Raw genomic sequence first — 16,555 nt, forward strand, 5'->3', positions numbered from 1 at the left:
TTAAACCTGCTCTAGTGCCTTGTGCGCCCCACATGCTCACAATGCCACTGGTCAAAGTCACTTGTTCCACCCACACTGCTAAAGGAAAAGCAAGGTAGGTGCCTATGCAGAGTCTTTTATCTAAAATAAGATATTAACCAATTGTAATCAAGCAAGACTCGTCTTAGTACAAAATTACAATAAGTCGTATGCTGCTGGTATTTCTAATATCTCGTGGGAAATTGTTCTTACGAGGACGTTTACTGTCAAAATGAACTGTAAGTTGTTACATGTTGAACTCTGTGAACAGGTGCAACAGACAAATGTTTGTGTCTTGACACATTCGTGTGTTACAGCATTGCTAATAAGTGGCTCACATGTTTTTGACCTCCTGAACTTAAAAGTTTGTCATGATGACAATATTGAACTTTTTTTTAGGCTAGGTTGTGTTTTCTTTGCGTAAAAAGACACTTGAGAGGTCATGAGGACAACTGATGCATGTCTAATGTTAAAGTGAATAAGTACAGTAACATTTCCAGGAATAGAGTAGTCACACTTTTCTAGTGTCTTTATTACTGACTTATCCTGACTCTCGCTGTTCCGCCTTTTCTCTCTTTGTACAGTGCACGTTGAATGTAAACATCTGGCGGTCTGCTCTGACACAAGCAAGTCTATAAGGTGCACACAGGAAGACATTATGAGAAGAAGTGGAGAATGCAGAAGAGAAAGTGGAACACATGTGGACAATGGTGGCATAAAAGAAAGCTCAAAAACTATTCTTCAAACACCAAAGGATATACCAGACTCTAAAGCTCAAGAAACTCCTCACGGCCTTTCTTCATGTCTCTCAGAGAATTCTGGTCTTATCTCTTACAACTTCTCTTCACACTCAGACAGACTCTTCACTCACTTACACAACCTTTGCAAGGAAGAATTACTCCTGGACTGCACCTTTATCGTTCAAGGAAAATCCTTCCAAGCTCACCGGCTTGTTCTAGCAGCTATCAGTCAAACCCCAAATGCATTTTTAGGTTCAAAAGAAATGCCAGGGCTTGGAGTGGGAGAAATTGCACAATGTTTGACACCAGTTGGGTTAAGGGCTATCATGGAGTTTGCATATTGTGGACATGTGGCCATGGACTTGAGTAAAGAGCGGGTGATTGAGGAGGTTTTAAATGCTTCTCAATGTCTCCAGATGGAGAGGCTGAAAGAAAGTTGCATATCAAAGATCAAAACTTCTGCTGCAAAAGAGAGAGAGAAGAGCTTGGCTATCATCAGAGACATGTGGAAGAGAGGAGAAGGATGTGATGTCACAATACAAGCAGAGACTGGAGAGAAATATTCAGGTGAGGCCCAAACACAGTGCTCATGGACATCCCAATTAGAAAAAAAGGCTAAAATGGCATATGACCATAGCTATATAAATAACGACACAGCAATACTTGGATGGTATTACAGTGGTGACAAATGAAAAGTAATCTATGAGGAATGTCCACTAGCTGACCAGTGTAGCCTTTGAGATTATGATGTAGGGTAATATGACCGGAACAGGGTTTAATCTCTTAACACACAACAATGAAACATCTAGAATTAGAAATAGAGCTGGGACTGTTTTAGTCACATGCTCAAAAGGAAAATCCCCAGAAACTAGAGTATGTTACTTTTCAACTTAAGTTCCATACGTTCATACTGCCATTAAATTTTTTCTTTTAAACAGTTTTCAATTATAGTCCTTTGAAAAGATTTAGATTGTTTTAAATAAATAGTTACAAGAAAATTCCCAAAGCATTTATTTCAGATCTGCAAATGCATACTGGCCTTCATTTTTATTGTGATCATTAAAAGAGAAACAAATACTGTTCTTAGATCTGGTCACATTTCATACAAACAGTGGTCAAAAGTTTCCATGAACTCATTATGGTAAAAATGGTAAATGGCCTGCATTTGTATAGCGCTTTTCTAGTCTTTAAGGACCCCAAAGCGCTTTACACTACATTCAGTCATTCACACACAGGCGATGGCAAGGTACATTGTAGCCACAGCTGCCCTGGGGCGCACTGACAGAGGCGAGGCTGCCAGACACAGGTGCCACCGGGCCCTCTGACCACCACCAGTAGGCAAACATGGGGTTAGTATCTTGCTCAAGGATATTTGGCATGTAGCCAGGAGGCAGCCTGGGATCGAACCACCGACTTTCTGATTAGTGGCTGACCTGCTCTGCCACCTGAGCTACAGCCACCCCATTATGGGTTTGAATGTCATGATAATTTGGGAGTTTTTAATGATTTCTTTGAACTGATCTTTTCCCAGAGTGGAATCATTGTGTCTGTCATGAATTAAATTAAATAATTTTGGATTTTATTTTATGTTTCTGGCATAATTCTTTTTGGATATTTGACCACTCTTCTCAACAGAAGTGGTAGACTTCAATCAAATTAGTTGGTTTGAGACCTGGCTTTAATTATTTTCAGTAGGGTTGAGCTCAGGGCTTTAGGTTACAACACTCCATTTAAAGCATAACTTTAAAGTACTGTTTTATAGGATATAACATGGCGTGTTGTATGTGTAAAAAAAAGCATATTGTGTATGAAGATGAATGTATGTTTTGTATGTAAAATCTATTAACTGTAGTAGTCAGTCAGTGTAGTTGTACTGAAAGCAGTGGCATTATCTGTACACTCTGAAATGTATATCTGAACAGTATACAATACAGTATATTGTACTGTTGTATTATATCCAAAATAAATCTAAAATAAATTTAAACTTGTGCACCAAGTTCTTTTTTCCTTGAGTCACTAAAGATGCATGCTGCACAATCGTTCCACCCTGGAAAAAGAACAGTTCAAATAAATCATATAAAAGTCCTAAATTGCTATGACATTTATGTACATGATGAACGCGTGTAAAATTCTGACCACAACTGTAGCTGGAGTGCAACTATTTTACTCATGATAATCACATTCACAGAAAGGGTGACTGTACTTCGCGCTCCTCCACAAACTTGTAGATTTCCTAGAATCCTTTTCCCAGAATAGTTCATAGTGTGACAGTCAGCTGTTGATTATGCAGGTAAGAGAAATGGACTGTCAATAATGTCAACACAAAGTAAATATATACACAAAATCATGTCATTTACTAATATAGGCATTTTTTTTTTGCTAAAAATGTGTCATTTCTTGGCGACACATGCTGACCAGACATGTGCTGCTGTAACAAGAAAAAAAAAGACAAAAAAAGCATGACAGAAAATAATCCTTCACTGTTGTTTTGAGGGAGAAAGTAAACTGGAAATGCATTTCCAGTATGCTAACACTAGGTGGAGTTAGAAACGTTTGCTTACCTTGTGTCTTTTTCTACTTTATCCACATCTTTCTCTGTGACTTTTTATCATCTTCTGACTTTTCTCAGCACATCGTTTAGTGTTAGCAGCAGCTGGAGACTATTTCCGGGCATTGCTGTGCGGAGGGTTACGGGAGTCTTGCCAGGAAGTCGTGTGCCTGCGAGGTGTGTCGTCTTGGGTGATTGAATCCATGCTCTATTTCATCTACACCGGTCAGCTCAGACTGAACTGGAGTCGGATTTGGGAGCTTACATGTGCAATGCTTCAGTTCCAGCTGGAGGGGGCGCTGTCGCTGTGCATTGAGTTCCTGCAGGACAGAATGGATGAAAGCACATGTCTAGATGTGCTGGTCCTGGCTGAGACCTACGGGCTGGTCCAGCTAGGGCAGGCAGCCGAGGAGTATATTGCAGCCCACTTCCAGTGCGTCTCTTATGGGGAAAAGTTCAAGGATATTCCCTTTCACCTCCTTGACAAGCTTCTTAAGAAGGACTCCTTGTCTGTAGAGAGTGAGGTAGTATTTTTATTTCTGGTGGTCAGTCATTCTTTTTGTGTTTAGCTTAAATTTCTCATCATGTGTTCCTCCTTTCGTCTAACATATCTAACTTTTTTTAAAATTTCTCAATCATTTTATCTGTTCCAAAAGTAATGCCAGGGATAACAGCTGTTATCCATGTGCAATGCAATGGGTTTGTAATTCATTTCATTTTTATTTATATAGCATAAAATCACAGTAACAATCACTTCAAAGCAATTTATACTGTAAGGTAAAGATCCTGTTATAGTAATAACAACAGGGAGATAACAACAATGAAACGGTCTCCTTTGAGCAAGTGCTTGGAGACAGTGTGAAGGAAAAACTCCTTTTTAAAAGGAAGAAACCTGTGGCAGAACCTGAAACACGCAGTAGCTTATAGGCTTTTAGCTTCACAACTAATGTGTTACTTCTGCTTACAGTTCAACAGCCTTATATAAAAGAACAAAAAATTGAAATAAGACACATTTATATTCAGTGCTGTTTTGGGGGTCTTTACATACTTTATAACTGCAAAGTTTGACCATTAAAATATTAATTATTTGTATTTACAAATGGAAGAGAAAATACAATTAGCCTAATGTATTGCTCACAAAATGTTGTGTAGGTGACATTGCTCACAATTGTACACCATCCAAAGTGCAGCATTCAGTAGTTGTAACTGAAAATATTCAGTTTGTATATGTGAAAAAAAATATAAATTATTAACTCAAATTTAAAATGAATAGATTTTCTTAAGGACAGTTGGAGTAGTAATCACAGGCTATTTATGCAATTTATTGTTTATTTTGTAAAATAATATTTCTAAAGCATTTCTCTTCTTTATAATTAGATTGTGGTGTTCAAGGCAGTAGTGAGCTGGGTGGAGGACAACCCTAAAGAGAGACTCCAATGCCTGTCCAGCCTGCTCCTTCATGTTCGGATCACACTCTTCAGCTATGCTGAACTTCAGGAGGCCCTTAGTTGCAGCATCTTACTCAGGAGCCCTGGTGCAAGGAAAACACTGGGAGCCCTCCAAAGTCTCATTGAAGGGGATTACAGAGGGCCTAAATATCATCCTCGCACCAAAAACCAGGTTGATACTATTTTACTTCACTGATGTTTGGAATTCAATTAAAGCTATGTCTGTTTAAGCAATATTACCACTTTTCTTTAGGTCCTGGTTTTGGTAGGTGGGGACACTGTTGATGATGAATTCAGGAAGAGGGTTCCCAGCCAGGCCCTGTGGTTTGCTCAACAGTTCCACCGTGGGCCCGGTTTAAGAAGGAGCATAGAATGGAAACCATTTGCTATGTTTCCTGAACCTGCGCGATTCAGACACTGTGTCTGTCTCTTGAACAACAAACTGTATGTGTTGGGAGGACGCAAATACTACGGAGCACTGGACATCCTCAAGTCAGCAGTGAGGTTAGTGTTGTGTGGGTCACAAATGTCATACAGACATCAGAGGTGTTTGTGGTTGGTTTTGCAAAAGAGTTCTTCTTGTACGTTGTACACGTGCTTGATATATAAACTGTCAAGATATTAACAGCTTTGTTTGAGTTCAGAGCTCATCAACAGCACAGTCGTTGGCAGAAGAGATTTTTTTTAAAGTAACTCACACAAACACTGAACTGATACAATATGCAACTTCCTCCTTGAATGAATTGCAGAAATGTGTGTGCATGTTTGCGTAACTGCTGTGTAAATTTAGTTAAATGTAGCTTTTTAATCTGTAACTACAACTACATGTCTTTTACTCTCAGAACCTTCTGATCTAGTGGGATTTTCCTGCACATTCACATCTAGAGTTTACAGAAAAGACCCCCCAAAAAAGGAAATATCCAGTGAGGTCCAGTTGTCTGGGCAGATCTGTATTGAATCAAAATCATTGTTAATTGCCCAAGTTTAAAGAAAGAGAGAGAGAGATAAAAAGTGAGAAAAAAAACAAGTGAGAAATTAGAAATTATACAAACTATAGTGCAAAACTGAGTAGTGCAATATGCATATGACTGAATGACATGAGTGGATTATTTCATCAGAGTGAGGGAAGTCTAGGGGCATAAATGTTCTTCAGGGATGTGAGCGCTCTGCAAAGATGTTTTATGCCCATTATCTAACCCTGGACCTTCAAAAGATCTGGATAGAGGAAAAATCAGTACCTATGATCCATTCTGCAGACCTAATTGTCCATTGCATGCTGGCCAGGTAGGAGGGATGGTGTAATGGTACGATTGAGATTTCTTTCCACACTTTGGGCAATGTTTAAACATCACGGCCTACCTCAGTACTATCGCTATCATGTCACAGTGAACCAAAATTTCTATGGAATATATGCAGCACCATGAGAGTGGGTAAAATAAGTATTTTACACGTTACCATTGAGATGAAATTCTCACCAGATGTCAATAACAAGCCATCCAATCCATACATGCTAGAAACCACAGATTTTCATAAATTAGGTTGTGTAATAATGAGGAACTTCACTTTCTACATTTTCAAAACAGGCTGGTTACTTTAGGTTCAGTGGTATAACATAGCATTTATACTGGGAACTCAAAGTGAGCTGGAAGGAGTGCAGGTGTGTTGTTGTGGCTTCAATACTTCAGAGCATTTAGCTAGCAATACAGAAAAGAAGGACACTGAAGCAATATTAATTTCAAATCACATACTGGATCTATATAAGATTTGCTTTAATAGATCTTGTATTTTTATATTGCAAAATGTCCTGCAAAACAAACTGAGCTATAGTTACTTTGTGTTATGCAAGTGTTGCATGAAAATACTGGGTGGTGTTGTCCACAGTAAATGGGTTAGTTTCCAGCAATGTGGTGAATTTATTATGAATTCACTTTATTTTTATTGGTGCACAGTGGCTGGTCAGTATTAGGTTACATCAAGTGTAGTAGACTAATTTGTATTTACACTGATAATGCTTAGATTAAGTCACTGAATTACACCATTATACCAGCTTTATAGAGTCTTGTATAAAGATAATGTACAGTATAGTGTCAGTATAGGAAATAGAAATAGGTCAAGATATCTTGTGAAACTGCTGTCTTGCCCCGCCTCAATTTCCTTTTAATTTGGGTGTTGTCCTCTTAAAACCTCTTGTGTATTGCGATTCTTTTCCCCATGCTGAGCTACTACACCGCAAACTGTGGTTACCCCACATGCTAGATCTCAATTTTACCCCTGATTGTACTGATTGTACTATCTTCCTGTGTAGGTGTGGAGGGAAAGTACACGTACAATGAAGGCAACAGAAAAATATTTATTTTTTTTTTACTTTCTTTCTGCTGGTGTCCTACATTACAGATTAAAAATGAGTACATTAATTTGAGTTTAGATTTGAATAATAGCTACATTCGCTTTTACTAATATTATTTTATTGCAATTTTAATATGGTTCAGTTGCCTTTGCATAAAATCAGATGGTAGAATTTTTCTATAAGAAACGACTTTTGCTGTATTTTCCTACTTTGAGTACATTTCATAGCCTGTACTTTCCCCCTTTTATTACTAGAATAAAGAGGTTGATTCATTACTTTAAATTTTACTGCCGTATTTGTTAGTGTCATGAAATGGCTGTGGCAAGCAGGATGTAGGACCCAAAATGCAGGACACTCAGAGGAGTAAACTCAAAGAGGCTGCTTTATTGCAGTTACAGGACAGAACTCCAAAAACAAACCAAAATTAGAGACTAAAACGAAATGCTAAGAAACCTGGAGGCAAGAGACCAGGGACGAGGAGCATGGAGGGAAACACACACAGTATGAGGGGACAACACGACCCCTACTGAGTGAAACACAGGGCTAAAATACACAGGTGGATAACAGGGGAATGGGACACAGGAGGAGAGCACAGCTGGGAGTAATCAAACACAACAAGAACAGGGGAGGCCAAACTAGACCCACTGACATGAGACACAGACAAAGTAAAACAGGAAACATATCACATAGATGCGGACTTGACAAGGGGATACAGCTGACAGGGGAGACAGAGACAAAATCAAAGTTCAATAAGAATGCAGAACTCAAAACACGCTCAGTCCTAACTGATGACAAGCACAATCCCATTTCCCTTAGGTTTGACCTGACACAGTGCAAATGGGAACAGCTCCCTGATATGTTGCATCAACGCGACTACTTCTCTGCACTGTGCCTAGATGGGAAGGTTTTTGCTCTTGGGGGAAATCGCAATGACCACCAATACCACGATGCTGTGGAATGTTACAGTCCTGAGGAGAACACCTGGAGGTGAATACATTAAGTTATGGCATTTTTTTATTCATTGATATCTTATATCTTGAGCTCTTGTAGGAAGAATGTATTTGAAGCACTATGAAAAGGTTAGTTTAAGAGTTCTGTGTCTATCTTACTCGGACTAACTCTCCCCCCCCCCAAAAAAAAAAATTCTTTTCATTTGGCTGTTGTTGTCCTGCAGGCTGGCTCACCCTCTGGACACAGCTGTTTGTGGCCATGCTGCAGCTGTTCTGGATGGGCAGATCTATATTTCTGGTGGTTCTGACTCCCATCACCATTGCCTCTCATCTATGTGGCGCTACCATCCTTCCCGTGGCTGTTTTCCCAGATCACCCATGACCGTGGGAGCAGGACGTGCAGGCCATACAATGTTAGCTTTAGGAAGGCGGTTGGTAGTAGCTGGAGGGCTACAGCCTCTCTGGATAGGCTTTGGAGATCAGCTCTTGTGTGAGCTGTATGACCCCACTCAGGACTCCTGGTCCTCGTTTCCCACTCTGCCTCGAGCTCATCTATCACCAGGAGGAACTGTACTTGATGGTAAATTGTATGTAGTAGGAGGTTCTTCAGCAAACACAGCAAGGGATACCAAGTGGGTGCATTGCTATAATCCTAAAGAGCAATGTTGGGAAAACCTGGGTGCTATGCCCTACCCATATACTGATCTGGCAGCTTGTTCACTGCCATGCCCAGACGTGGTTAATCATCAATAAAATCTTTAAGTAGTAGTTGATTCTCTATAGTGGTTCAGAGTGTTACATGCAAATCTTGCATAGAAAAACCATAGAAAAAAAGTTGCTTCTATGAGGCAAGTTGTGTAAAGTGCTTTCTATCTAAGCTTAGAGTGCTCAGTTACAGTAGAAACGTGCTATATAAGAACCCTTCCATTTGCCATTTACACTATCTGAAAATGTGCTTGCATAACCTAACACCATAAAATTAATCATTGAAACTAATTAGTCAAGAGTGAAAATGCGAGAGCAAAACATGTAAAGTTGAGCTCAGATTAGATGTGAATCTGAGCTCACTAAACTAGTTTTCCAAGTAATCATTTTGTATCTTGAGCAGTTTCAACAGAAAGCTTATCAATGCTGCCATAAAGTAGCAGCCAGTGCATTTCAGGTGCATGAAAAAGCATTTTCAAATACCACAGTGATGCTGCTTCATTTAAAATACACACAGACACACAAATAAAAATGGAAAATAGGCAATGGATGTGATTTTGAATCAAACACCTTCTGGCAGCACAAGCACACTAACATATTTTTGTATTCTTTTGCAAATATTTTGAGGTATTAATACATGTCATTATATCAAAGTATACTATAGTATATGAATGCACTAACTTTTCTGTTTAATAACATCACAAGAAGACTAATAAAAATGTTGTGGCATTGCACATGTGTAAACTAATTCTAATTTAATATAATGCTTTTTAACATATTGATCTGAGGCCCAGATGAGCCCCCACTTGTGATGGTAGGACACACCCATACAGGTCAAAATCACAGCAGGCCCTGCTAAGGCCGTAACATGTACAAGAGAAATGACTCAACAAAGGAATAAATATCACAGAGAATGCATCTGTATATGGTCCAGATGTCTGTGCTCCACCTCCGCCTAAAGATGCAATGAAATATTCATGTGAATTTACTGTTGTACCCAACTAATTCAGTCAGTTTGCAGAGAGTTTTGTCTCCCATTTCTAATAACTGTATATTATGCAAAATCCTGCACAATTGTGGACAGGCGCTATTTCAAATATTTATGTTCAGTTTAATGGGATTAATGACATTTTAATCTTTAACTTTCATTCAAATGTTAAAAATACACATAAAAAAAACAGACATCCAAAAGTAACTTGACATTTTAGTTAAAATGCTAACTACATTAAAATTTCAATAGTCCAAATTACACTAAATGAGGTCACAGAACAGTCAGTTTTCTGCATTGCGATACAGAATTGGCCTATTTATCTGATGTTTCACACGTCTTCTTCATATGCAGCTTCACATCTTGAGTAACAGAATTAGGTTGCAAAAACAAACAATGAATAGCTCCATTTCTTTGTAGTCTGTTCTAATCATGCTATCTTTGTGACTCTTTTTTTCTTTTCATGCTTATTTTCTGTTTACTATTGATAAATTTTCTGTATCGCAAGCTGTTTTTTGCATCTGGAAATGCACTGTTTGAGGCATGCACTTTTGCAAAAAGGAGGTTTCTGTGTTTTTGTCGTCTTTGAAGTGAATTAAAGTGGTATTACTGAACACCGCTGTGACCTGAATTCTATGTTTCAGATTCTTAGTCATAAATGAATATTGACCTAGTAATGAAGAAGAAAAAAAAAACCAAGATGACAGCAACAAAAAGAAAAGTACATGTAGTAAAGCAATTTCCATTTAAACAGTTTCCCAGTGTGATGTGACTATTTGTTTTTGTTTTATTGTACAAAATCACAATTGACGCAACAATTTAATTTAATTACATTTTATTTATACAGAACCAAATCACAACAACAGTTGCCTCAAGCCGCTTTTACATTGTTAGTTCAAGATCACATAGGTCAACAAAAGTCGGGAACGTTTCTCCTGGAGCATTCGCATAGCAGGGTCAGAACTTGGCAGCAACAAAACAGCACAGATCCATGTCTTAGTGGTTTAGGCTGCTGGTGATAGTCATGTAATTTCCTCCACACACTTTGGGCCCCTTAATCGCAAATGTGCGTCTTCTAAACCTAAATATTGTTGCTGACCATTTCTATCTCTTTATGATCAGAGTGTTACTGTCTTCTGATGGTTGCTTTCAGCACATCACAAAGCTCAAAACATCTCAAACTGGTTTATTGAACACCACAAACACTTCACTGTACTCAAGTGGCCTTCACGGTCATCAGATCACAATCCATTAGAGCACCTTTGGGAAGTCGAACCCAGCACCAGCAAGTGTTCTTTATTGTCTCATAAAATACCTTTCAGAATCAGATGTTCTGAGTTAATCCAGTTTGCTCTGTTGTTGTGTAAATTTCTTAAATCTAAGTGAAACTCATTTCCTATACTACTCTGGATTAAGTACATGTGACCATTTTTTTTTCTTTTCCTGTAACTGTACTGCTACAATCACATACACGTGCTCAGGGTGAACAGGAAACAACATACTCTAACTCAACATAGCAAGTATTTAAAACGTAACAAATTCTGCTACTTTTTTAAGTAGGGACACGAACATCTTTGTAATACATATAGAAAATGTGTTCGTTTCTATTATTCACATTCATATTATGCATATTTTTGCTCTTACTTTATATATATATGTTTGCTGTAAAGAAGGATTTAACCTCACTACCCAAGAAAAAAATGCTTGCTTTCTTGGTTTTCAATCAGAATTGTATAGCCCATATGTAAAATCATAAAAATAATCATGCTCCTGAGAAGTCTGAACGAAATCTACAGCACAATTCAAATATATTTCAGTTCAAACTTGTCACCTATATGTTTTTACTCAGAGAGAAATGATTATTAATAAAGGAAAATGAATCAGTTGTAACAGAACCATACAGTTAGAGGACAAAAAAAATCTGTTTGACATTATTTGAAGGCCCTACATAAGTTACCAGTTGAGTAACAGTAAACAGTTTTGTGTTTCCAGGATCCTACAATGGCGGTAACCACTGATGTGTCACTCTTTGATGTCACTATGACTGCAACTCGTTTCCTGCAAAGGTGAGCACTTTTCGTTTTTTGCTCACCTATTTTATTGGGACTTTTGATGGTAGCTCAACAGCATAATAACCACATACAGTGTTGTAATGCAGTTCAGTTAGATGTTGTGAAAGAGAAGGCAGCAACGCACGAAACCGTGACAAAAAAGGATGCTTTCGTGTTTTTTATGCAATGTTCTGTTTGTCCAACAAAGCAACCAGTACAGTCTCACATATTAAACAAGCCATGTTTGCACAATAAGAGATTGGCAAACATTAAGAAACGTTCATTATTTTAACTAACTGAATTTGAGCTCAAAGTCAGACTGTGTGTTGTGCGCTATAGAAAAATTCTGATTAGAATTAAAAATTACATCAAAAATACTGATTAAATTGTCCATTTCTGTACAACTGGATAGAATATGAACACACACACACACAGACATACATGCAAAAATATATGATACTCTGCAATGATTTGCTTCAGCAATAAAAAAATATTATATTTACAGTATTTACTTTCTGGACTACTCCAGTTAGCTTACATTGTTAGTATATGCGAGTTTGAGTTAACACAATTCACATTATTTTAAATGCTACAGTTACTGCTCAATGGTGGCCAGAGTCTTTAGTTCAGGCGCATCAATCTCCTGCTCCACTGCACTCCTGCTCTCGCCTCTGTTCTTGCCTTTGAAAGGCTTCCCTATTTTGACAGAGAGTGTGTGCAGGACAGAGCTCTCATCTGGTGAAGAGTTGCTGCGGCCGCTACGGGAAAAAGATGTGGTCCTGCTCTCTGAATTGGTGCCCTCAAAGAGCTTGCCCATGAAGCTGAACCCAGCCTGGCGGATGTGTGAGCTGCCTGCAAACACATAGAGGATGGGGTTGACAGCACTGCTGAAGTAGGCAAAGGCTGTAACGTTTGGACGGGCTGTTTTAGCAGCACTGATCACTGTCTCACTTCCCATCAATAAACCAATCACCTGAATGAGGAAGAAGAAAAGAGGCGTAAATATTATTGGGGGAAAACAAAACAAAATAACACACAAAAAGAAAGTAAATTGTTTATGAATTTATTCCGTTATCAGTCAGAGCTATTAATGTCACTCCTGTGGTAGCATGACAAAAATTTTGCTAGAGTAACTGGAGAAGTGCAACATATGCCTGAAGTGTTTACGTCTCACAGTAAGAGAGAGTTTTGATGCCATCAACCCAGCGTTAAATAGATAACACACCTCTATGATGTTGACAATGTGGTAGGGGAGCCAAAAGACTGCAAAAGCCGAGATGATGAGCAGAATCAGGCGACTGCTTTGTCCTTTACGTTGGAACATGGCACTTCGCAGGCGGCAGATGACAGAGGAGTAGCAGGTGTTGATGAGAGTGAAGGGCACCACGCATCCCATAATGGTCTCAAAAATGTACTGGAAAACAGAATGAGCCACACTCCCCCAGTGGTAAAGTATACAACCGCTCATGTTGTTTGTGGGACTCTTGAGAACACTGTCAGAGAATTAAAGGGAAAAGATTATGAATTCACCAAAAGATACTACTTAAGAAAATGAGAGACATGACTCTGTGTGGCTGTAGGAACTAAACTATGAGTCGACAACAAAGCAAAATAAAAAATAACTGTGACAGTTTGAGTACAGGCATAAATTTGTAGGACCTTTTTAAAGTAGTTTGGGTTAGATGTTAGACTACAGGCAAATCTGTTTTACAGTTTACTCAATACGCCCTTACAGTAATAATAAAATAATAATTTTAAAAGAAAACACTAAATAAAGTGGAAAAATATAGAAAAAAAAAAAAATATATATATATATATATATATATATATCATAAATTATATATGAAAAGATTTTAAAAAATAAATATTTTAGAAAATTTAGAAATGAATTGTTGAAAATATTTATCTGCAGGAGATATTAAAAATCTATTTTTTTTTCTTTATTGCGTCTTATTATAGGTGTATTACTTTCCAGTAGTGCTGTCTCTAAGTGAAGTAGTTGAGATACACTACAAAAAGGTTATCTTTATATGTTTTATATGAAAAAAGGAAAAAAACTACATTATCCACATGAAGCTAATGGGAGCAGATATCCATTAAGATCAGTTCACTTTCCTTCACTGATCCGCAGCAGTAAACACATTAATACACAATTGCTTTGAATGTGAAAAAAACCTTTGGTCTCACCTGCGATAGAAAGGCATCGGCAGTGACAGCAGGAATGCTAAAATCCAGACTCCCAGCAGGAGAAACAGCAGGGAGCGCTTAGTTCTTATTTTCTGGGAAACAAAAGGCCTTGTGACAGCAAGGCAACGGTCCATGCTCATCAGACAAATAAGGTAGATGGACACGTACATGTTCACATTTGATAGGTAATGCATCAGCTTGCATGCTGCTGAGCCAAACTCCCAGCCTTGGCCTCCAGCCAGGTATCTCAGGAAAAAAGGTGCACTGAGCAGGACAAGAGCATCCGCAACAGCAAGATTCAACACCAACAAACATGTCACTGAGCGCTTCTTTACCCGGCAGACCACCGACCAAACCACAAACAGGTTCCCCGGAAAGCCCAGTACAAATGCCAGGGTCAAGATGCCAATACCAATCTGAGCTGAGATGGGCAGAGGGGCAGTGGAGGTGGTGGAGTTTGTGTTGGATGCCATTGAGAAAGCTTCTGATGATGTTTAGTTCCAAAAGCTGTGAACTTGACTTAACCTTAAAAATAATAGAGAGGCAGGAAACAGGATATGTTGCGTTAAGATCTGTGAGTACACTTTGTATCTGTGCTTAAAATATTGCACAACATTTTGATTTCTACAACTGCATCTAACACAAGAAAAGTGTGTACACCAGAGCTGCTTTGAATGATCAAACATTTATTTAACCAAATGAAATTATTTGACAAGTTCCAGAGATGTTGAACATCAAAATGTGCTGAAATGTTCTAGTCTAGTCTAGTTCTTTCTTGCTCTCAAAGGCCTAACTTTATCATTAGTAAATATATGAATGTACAAATCTTATGAAGGATAACAATATGTGTTTAATCACTTTTGGTTATTGGAAAAATTGGACACATCGCACACGACAACACAGAAAACAAATACTCGGTATGCACTTATTTTTTGAACCACACTGAAACATCTGGGCAATTAAAGAAGTCCAGTTCAGATCACTGAGAAGCTACACAGACATCTGTGTGCTCCACAGAAAGCTGCAACTCCTCTGTTACAAATCAAAACCCAAGAGCAGTAATAAAAATGTCAATCTAGAAATGAATGTGTAACAATGAATAATTAAATAATCTGGGAAACCTGTTGAGATTTCTGTTACTTTTTACATCCATATTCAGATTTTATTAGGAAAAAATGAACTTGCCAAACTCTGTGATATCTAGTGGCTGGGAATCTTGGCATATCAAACTCTCATGCTTACCTTCAAATGGTGGTGTCTCTCTTAAAGTTAGAAAAGTAAAAGCAAAAAAATAATATCCCTCTGTGTAACACCTTACACCTAACCTCCAGAGTGTCCTTCTTAACTCTGAAGATCTTGTGCGAGGAGGAAAACAGGTTTTTTTTAATATATTGAGTAAGAAGTGTCATGTGAGAGGAAATCAATGACCACAGGAAGCCAGCTTTGTGCTCACTCTGTTGCGAGGTAACTGCTGTTCCTCCTACACTTTTCACTTTGTTACTGTATTCTTATTGGTGCACTGTGCTGTGTCACTGGTAGGCTTTATGGGAAATATTGACATGACATCTGCTGCCTATTGTGGAGCACTGTTTGCCCTCCATCCTTTCAGAAAACAGACTTGAATACAGTTAATGAAATGCTAACATTAAAGCTTTTATGTCATTTTACATAGTTTATTGACATATTCATTTAGCAACTCACTGTAACTAAAAATAAATAAGGAAAGAAAAAAGAAGGAAAAAGTACCCTAATGTACTGTGAAATTGATGATGTGTTTTTTGTGAAAGAAGAGAAATCAGAAGTGTGAGTAAGTGGGGTGCGTGACGGAGGGGTATTCCAGTAAACCTTCAGTGTCTTGTTGATACACGATTTTAAGTCACAGTTGTGTATTGTACAATTTCTCTTGCAACAGACTTTTTGGCAGACCTTTACAACAACATTTACCACATAATCCAAATGTCATAAGTTATTTAGGAGAACAGGACATATCCAGCTACACAATGACTTGTATTATGTGTCATGCTTTTGTCATGTTTTGATTAATTTGTATTGTTATTTATTTATTTTACAATGTTAAAAGAATCAAGAGGTGTAAAGCTGTAGTTGTGTAATAAAGATTTACCTATTAAAAATCAATGAAATGATTACATGTGATGGGGAGGACTGAAAATGCACAAGGAATAATCGCATACTCGGCACCAGTCCTTGGCTACATGGAGTAGTAGCAGCTTGCTGCTTATTATGTATCCTTCATCCTGATAGTGAGACCACAGGCTTGAAGCGGATGAATTTGGCAACTTCAAATGCCTGTTTTTGTCTTTTTTGTCTTTTCTTTCTGTTCACCTATTTTCTGATCATCTGTGCTAGATTGAATGGATATCAAGTGATCAAGGTAAATTATTTTCCTGCTTTAGTGACTTTTACAGTGAGAGGAGTGTAACAGAGGTGCATAAGGTGTCTATGACTTTATGCAACAGACAAGGCAATATTAGATTCTTGGACATAATGGATGCTTGTTAAGCAAATAAATTGTCTCTATCATGATCTCATCGTTTTATCTTTACCCACTTAGG

General features: G+C 38.1%; 2 protein-coding genes across 2 annotated transcripts; one reads left to right on the forward strand and one right to left on the reverse strand.

Moving 5' to 3' along the window:
- Nucleotides 1–60: 60 nt before the first annotated feature.
- On the forward strand, nt 61–8,804 carry LOC102789479 (kelch-like protein 33). Its single transcript, XM_035915705.2, has 7 exons — nt 61–94; nt 603–1,325; nt 3,388–3,830; nt 4,684–4,926; nt 5,008–5,258; nt 7,918–8,088; nt 8,276–8,804. The coding sequence occupies exons 2-7, from the start codon at nt 677–679 to the stop codon at nt 8,802–8,804; spliced, it is 2,286 nt and encodes a 761-aa protein (XP_035771598.2). The 5' UTR covers nt 61–94; nt 603–676.
- Nucleotides 8,805–11,471: 2,667 nt separating this feature from the next.
- ltb4r (leukotriene B4 receptor) lies at nt 11,472–15,328 on the reverse strand. Its single transcript, XM_006808545.3, has 4 exons — nt 15,225–15,328; nt 13,983–14,507; nt 13,021–13,288; nt 11,472–12,768 (listed from the first exon to the last, which is right to left on the reverse strand). The coding sequence occupies exons 2-4, from the start codon at nt 14,453–14,455 to the stop codon at nt 12,391–12,393; spliced, it is 1,119 nt and encodes a 372-aa protein (XP_006808608.2). The 5' UTR covers nt 14,456–14,507; nt 15,225–15,328; the 3' UTR covers nt 11,472–12,390.
- Nucleotides 15,329–16,555: the final 1,227 nt, after the last annotated feature.

Source organism: Neolamprologus brichardi, chromosome 3, assembly GCF_056152115.1.
Source record: "Neolamprologus brichardi isolate AB-2024 chromosome 3, ASM5615211v1, whole genome shotgun sequence".
NCBI classification, from domain to species: domain Eukaryota; kingdom Metazoa; phylum Chordata; class Actinopteri; order Cichliformes; family Cichlidae; genus Neolamprologus; species Neolamprologus brichardi.

Bases quoted from the DNA above. Each gene is read 5' to 3' on its own strand.
- LOC102789479 (XM_035915705.2), top strand. From the start codon at position 677: ATGAGAAGAAGTGGAGAATGCAGAAGAGAAAGTGGAACACATGTGGAC. The intron at 3,831-4,683 runs GTAGTATTTTTA...CTTTATAATTAG, and splicing joins CCTTGTCTGTAGAGAGTGAG to ATTGTGGTGTTCAAGGCAGT. The intron at 8,089-8,275 runs GTGAATACATTA...GTTGTCCTGCAG, and splicing joins CCTGAGGAGAACACCTGGAG to GCTGGCTCACCCTCTGGACA.
- ltb4r (XM_006808545.3), bottom strand. From the start codon at position 14,455: ATGGCATCCAACACAAACTCCACCACCTCCACTGCCCCTCTGCCCATC. The intron at 13,289-13,982 runs GTGAGACCAAAG...ATTCTCTGACAG, and splicing joins CCGATGCCTTTCTATCGCAG to TGTTCTCAAGAGTCCCACAA. The intron at 12,769-13,020 runs GTGTGTTATCTA...TTCCTCATTCAG, and splicing joins ACATTGTCAACATCATAGAG to GTGATTGGTTTATTGATGGG.